Source organism: Spermophilus citellus, assembly GCF_964194105.1.
Source record: "Spermophilus citellus genome assembly, chromosome: 2".
NCBI lineage: Eukaryota > Metazoa > Chordata > Mammalia > Rodentia > Sciuridae > Spermophilus > Spermophilus citellus.
Window position 1 is genome coordinate 50,552,141 of NC_138183.1, and position 6,270 is coordinate 50,558,410.

At 41.2% G+C, this 6,270-nt stretch overlaps 1 protein-coding gene across 1 annotated transcript; it reads right to left on the reverse strand.

The window, feature by feature from the left end:
* Window positions 1-5,215: 5,215 nt before the first annotated feature.
* LOC308642586 (interferon alpha-5-like) lies at window positions 5,216-5,752 on the reverse strand (the record flags this gene model as incomplete). Its single annotated transcript, XM_081281710.1, has 1 exon — window positions 5,216-5,752. One exon carries the CDS (start codon window positions 5,750-5,752, stop codon window positions 5,216-5,218), a length of 537 nt encoding a protein of 178 aa, XP_081137836.1.
* Between the last annotated feature and the right edge of the window lie 518 nt (window positions 5,753-6,270).

Genomic DNA, 6,270 nt, shown 5'->3' on the forward strand with positions numbered 1-6,270 from the left:
CAATCGCCCTATCTCACACAAACACACACTCACACAGACACAAAGGCACTTTTTTCATCTATAAATATTACTCTTCTCTCTACCAGAAATAAACTTTTAGTCCTGATCCTAATGTTCATTTTTCCCTCCTTCTTTGGCACAGAAAGTCTGCTCCCTCAGACCTATGAATCCCTGAAGTTGTTCCATGTTTTCCAAGATCATCTTTGGCAGTAAAGTTCCAGAATGGGACTGCACTTTGATTTATTCACAGCAGAAGCTACTGATTACTGGCAAATGAGTTTCTCTCTGTTCCTCTCCTTTTAGGACATACTCCTGCAGTTCTGTGTGGTTGTGTTTTACTGAGCCAAAAGATCACAGTTAATGTAGACATTGTCTTTTCTGTCTACCATTTTCTTACTGAGGTCTACAATGTTCCTCGATCTACCAATAATCGTAGGAGGAATCCAGGTCTTTCTCAGCTGTTTATGAGTATGGAGATTATAATTTCAAGATAATAATATTTCCCCAACACCATCAGGCACTCAAGGTGATTGTCACAACTAGTAACAAGTTCTGCTGTCAGATGACAAAGTGTCCTCAGTCCACACTCACCAGACTCATCTAGAGAGCAGGTGCACCACCTCTTCATGATGTGAGAACTTTGTTATTGAGACTCATTTCTTTATTGACAAAATATTAAACTCTCCATAAGTGTATTGCCAATGCTTATCCTCGTGGGAAGGCCCTACTCCATGTTTTGCTAAATGTGCTGCTCACTTATCTGCGTACATCCTTTCTGCCCAAGTACTACTTCATTTTGTTTTGTTTTTAAAGGAGTCTACATGGTGACCAAAATGTAAGAGATTTCATGGTTCCATGAATGATTTTCCCCATGCTGTGTTCATTTGCTGATCTCCATGGGTATCACTCTTGTCCCCTCTCATACCCTGCATGTGGCAGTGGTCTCCATGTCACCTGTGCTGAGAGCACTGATGTTGCCCACATCTCCATGGGAGAGCTCTGCAACATGTACTTCAGTATTCTCTCCCTTTGAACTGGAATTATTTGAGCCACTCCTTAATGCTGCCCATTCATACTGCGGCATCTCCTGGGGACCCGCTGCTGCCTCAGTCAATTATTTAAGCATCTGTGTTCTCTCTCTGCACTCTCCAGCTACTGTTGACCCTTTCAACTTTTCATGTCTTGATGTGTACATTGGTTTTCTAAGCAAATGAAACCCTACCTCTGTGCAGGTCCTACCTGGAGGCTTCTAATGACAGCACAGAGGAGCTATTGGAATCTTTACCAGGTTATCAGAAGCAAGTGTTTGTCTATGGACTATCTTTCTGTGTTCAGTAGGCCAACCTTGGCCTGTGCAGTGTGAGGCTTGGAAGGCAGGGAGGGTTGAGTTGCAGCTACCTTCACCTCTTGCTTCTTATAACACTGAGCCAAGCTTTCTCCAGCTGGTGTTTTCCAAGTCACTTAGGGTAGTACCAGGGATCTCCCTTTATCCTCCTCTATTCCTGTTTCCATACTGAGATAGAGCCCCCCGGCTGCCACCTTCACCACTTCCTTACCTGGTTTCCCAGACTTTCCACTGTATAATAAATTAACATCTGGATATGATCAGAAGATGGTTCCAGAGATGTTTCAGTTTAAGTTGAAAATACAGAGCCAAATATTGCAATTTTTGTACAAGGAGCATGACATGGGAAAGAATTAAAAGTAAAGTAACATTAAATAGGTGAACAACATTAAAAAATAATTAAAGAATGAACAGGGAAATAATGTTAAAAGATTTTTCAAGTCAGAGTGCTATGAGAGAGAGAAAGAGAGAGAGAGAGAGAGAGAGAGAGAGAGAGAGAGAGAGAGAGAGAAAGAAACAGAGAAATGAGGAGAAAGGAAGCCGACAGGTGAAATTGCAAATCTTTTTTGCCTCTCCTAAACTGAGTCTACAACAAGTGGTACAGAAAGAAAGAAGACAAAGACAAAAATCATTTTAAAATATAATTTTGAGTTTCCCAGCCCCCCCCCTCATCTGGAGAAGAATCTAAATTTTGGGTCTGTCATCTGAGATATGGTTTGAGTGATCCCTCCCTCACTCCAAGCCCCTTTCTGCAAGAAGAGCAATTCACAGGCAATTCCTGATCATCCTCTTAAGTAACCACATTATTCAAACTTCTTTAAACTTCCCAAAGTCTTCCCCAATGGATTCTTCCACAGGCTGTCAGTTGGCCATTTCTGCATTTTTTGAAATCCCTTTACATTTGTCTTGTTGTGTCTTACTCCTGAATCAAGGCAGAGTCAATCTTCCAAGTCATTATTCAAAGAGACAGTAAGAATTTTGTCTTGTCTAGGCTTGGTGGTGCATAACTTCAATCCCAGTGACTCAGGAGGGTAAGGAAGGAGGAGATGACAAGTTCAAGACCAGTCTCAGCAACTTAGTGAGGCCCTAAGGAACTTGGTAAGTTATAAGTTGTCTCAAAATAAAAAAATTAAAAGGACTCGAGTTGGGGCTTCATGGTAAAGCACCCTGGGTTCAATCCCTCCTTCCAAAAACAGAATGTTCTCTTCACTATAAAGTCATGCTAGATGATCTACTATGAATAAATTGCAAAACTAGCCACTTAGATTTTTCTTGTTTTTCCTATAGTTCCGTATCCAATAGGTATGCTCTCCTGCCTCCTAACATCACACACCAATGGGACTGAAGGGCCAGGAGACTCTGGAAGGCTGAGAAGGCTAGAGGGAAGGGTAGCACTCTGACCCTTTCTCCCACACACTTCTTATTTGCCAAAAAGACACTATCTGCATGGGGACAGGAGTCTTTTCCCTCTCTGAGATGGAAAATTAAGGAAATGGACTCTTCCAGTATTGGGGTCACTTCCTCGCAGGAGAACAGCCTATTTTAGCTCTGGGAGAAAATCTTCTTGCCAGGACACAGAATTGCGCATAGAACAGAAGTTTGATTGCCAGACTTGAACTCTCTCCATCCATCTTGGCCAAGTAGGTGCTGTCTTCTTCTGTCATTATTTTAATAGCTTCCAAAGTGAAATGAATCAAACTGTCTCTTTCTTTTTTGTCACAGTTACTGTTACATCATTATAATGACTACTCTCCTTTAATTCTAAAAGTATTACCCAGGAGGAGCTAAAACTTCTCTTGGAAGTTTCTGGCAAACCTAAAGCTTTCATACAATCATTGCTTTCAGTTGATGGCTGCATACAATTGTAGAGAAAATTTATAGTCAGAAACCATAATAGAACAGGAAGCTGATGTATATATACTGGGGCAGCTTAATGAAAAATGAAGGAAGATATCACAGTAGGTTTTTGTCTTTGTTTTGTTTTTGTGGTTTTGCTTCCTTTTTGTTTTATACTAGGAATTCAACCCAGGGACACTTAACCACTGAGCCACATCCCAGCTCTTTTACTTTTTGATTTTGAGGCAGTATATCACTAAGTTGCTTAGGGCCTCGCTAGGTTGCTGAGGATGGCTTTGAATTTGCCATCCTCCTGCCTCAGGCTGGAGAGCCTCCGGGATTACAGGCATGCACCACCACACCAGGCCACACTGGAGATTTCTGAATCAGAGAGGGAAGAAACAATTATGATATGACAGTGACTGGATAGGATCCATGGAAGTAAGGAGAAAGGGAGTGTGTCACCGTACTCACAATCCACAAATGAAATGTTTATAAACACATGTACATATATGTATATTATGATGATATTTTAAAATAATTGTATACTATGTACTGTTTATTATTCATAAACACACACACGCACACACACACGAATGAAAAGCTGTGATCTGCAGCATGGAAGGAACTGGAGATCATCATGTAAAGTGCAATGCCTCAGGACAGGAAGACAAGTGCCACAGGATATTACTCACATGTGAAATAGAGAGAAGCTGATGTCATAGGAGCTGAGAGTGGAATGGTGCTTACCTGAGGCCTGAGAGAGTGGAAGGTGGGGGAAGATGAAAAAGGCTGATCAACACTTGCCACAATAAAAGTGGAAAGGGGCAAGGAGCTGGTGGGCAAATGCAGGCCATGGTGACTGTACAGAGCATGAACCTTCCTGGGCATTTGAAAAAGCTGAAGGGAGGGATCTTGAGATGTTCACAACAGAGACGTGACAAATGTTCAAGAAGATGAGTGTGTTTAACCTGATTAAAACATTGCACCAGACATAATATGGTATCCCACTAAAATGCACAACTTTTGTATTTTTATGTACTACCTGTTGTACTAAAAGCATCAGTACAGGGGAAAATAGGTGGGACTGGCATAATTAGTGAGAGATGAAGAATATCTAAACAGGAACCCCATTGGAGTAGGTGGAGAGATGAGTAAGAGAAATCCTGTTACTTTTTCCCTCAACTGGGGTATGATTTTCATGCTTCTCTTTAATAATATCCACATTTTGTTGATTTTCTGTTAACCTCAACTTGCCTAAAAATATCATGGCTAAGCTGATGGGAAAATGCAAAGATAATGATGTGAATGAAAGGAAATCAACATAGAAAACAGCATTTAGAACTAAAATTTTCATTGCTATTTACAATTAAAGGGAAGAAAGTGAAAATAAATATTTACACAACTGCCAGGCACACTGATGCACGCCTGTAATCTCAGGCACTCAGGAGGCTGAAGCAGGAGGATCACAAGTTCAAAGCCATCCTCAGCAAAAGCAAGGTACTAAGCAACTCAGTGAGACTCTGTCTCTAAACCAATAAGGCTGAGGATGTTGCTCAGTGGCTGAGTGCCCCTGATTTAAACACCCAGTACCAAAAAAAAAAAAAAAAGAAAGAAAAAGAAAAAAAAGAAAACATTTACCCAAACCCTCATCCACCTGCAAGAATTTAATTTAAAAATTGAAGAAGTTACAAATGAAGAATGCAAATTAAATTGATTAAATATACAGAAAATGTTTATTAATCATACTTTAAAGGTATACATAATAATACATAAACAAAATAAATTAAATTTTATAAATAGTTAAATAAATAAATATTTACATAAATAAATAGATAACATCTGCAGCGATGTAAGGGACTAGTGCCTGTAGATTTGAAAGCAATATTGCCTAAACTGCTGAAAACATCTGACAGATTGCTTGAATTCTTGTCACAGTTACAGCAAGAATGAGAGTCTTTGAAGTGGCAGAACTTGTGGTAGTGTGGTAATGTGTGTTCATCAGTGAGAGGCATTTCCCTGCTGGACTAGGTCTCATTCCATGCTCCTTAGTCTTCCATACAAGTTGGCTGATGAAGAGAAGGATTTCATGATTTCTGCTCTGACCACCTCCCAGGCACAAGGCAGGTATTTCTTCTCCTTCAGGTAGACGGTGATCCTGTGGAAGTATTTCCTCTTAACCCTCAGGGGAGCCTCTTCTACTTGTGCCTGCTTGGACCCACAGTCTTTCAGGTCATCCAGATGCTGATAGAGACCAATGAGAAAGGTATCCAGGAGGGTCTTGTCCCAAGTAGCAAAGGCCTCCTGGGTGCTGAGGAGGTTGAAGATCTGCTGCGTCATCTGGTGGAGAACAGCAACAGCTTGAGCCTTCTGCACCTGCTCACCCTCCAACAGCTTCTGGGGGAAGGCAAAGTCCTTTCTATAGTTCATGCAGGAGAAAGTGGGAATTCTCCTCATTTTTTGTAGGAGTGTCTCATTTTTCTCAGGAGTTTCAAGACCCAGGTTGTGTATCTGAGTCAGGTCACAGCCCAGAGAGCAGGTGTTCTTGCAGCTGAACACCACCAGGGCCATCAGGAAAGCCAAGGGCAAGGCCACTGGGGATCTTGCAGATACTGCTGGGCTGCTTGAGATGAGTGATATTGCACCTTTGCCTCTAGGTTCTCTGAAGCCCTTGACTTGTTCCTGTGTCTTAAATAGTAACTAATATGCTTTCAGTTTTCTGAATGTCACCAGTACTTTCTACTTCTGTTTTTGCTTTCCTTTATGCATTCACTACCTATGCTTAGAGCAAAGTTTCCCAATCATTTTTTCATTATTGATTCCCCTTCCCTGTTCCCAGACCCTTTTTTAGAATTATTTTCTCAGCTGAAACTCCTATTTTTTATTGGGGGTAGGGGTTACTGGGGATTGAACCCTGAGGCACTTTTACACTGAGTCACATCCCCAGCCCTTTTTATTTTTATTTTGAGACAGGACCTTTTAAGTTGCTATGGCTTCCTTTAGTTTCTGAGGCTGTCCTCAAACTTGAGATCTTCTTGTCTCTGCCTGGGGAAATCACTGGGATTAAAGGTGTGCACATTCATGCTCAG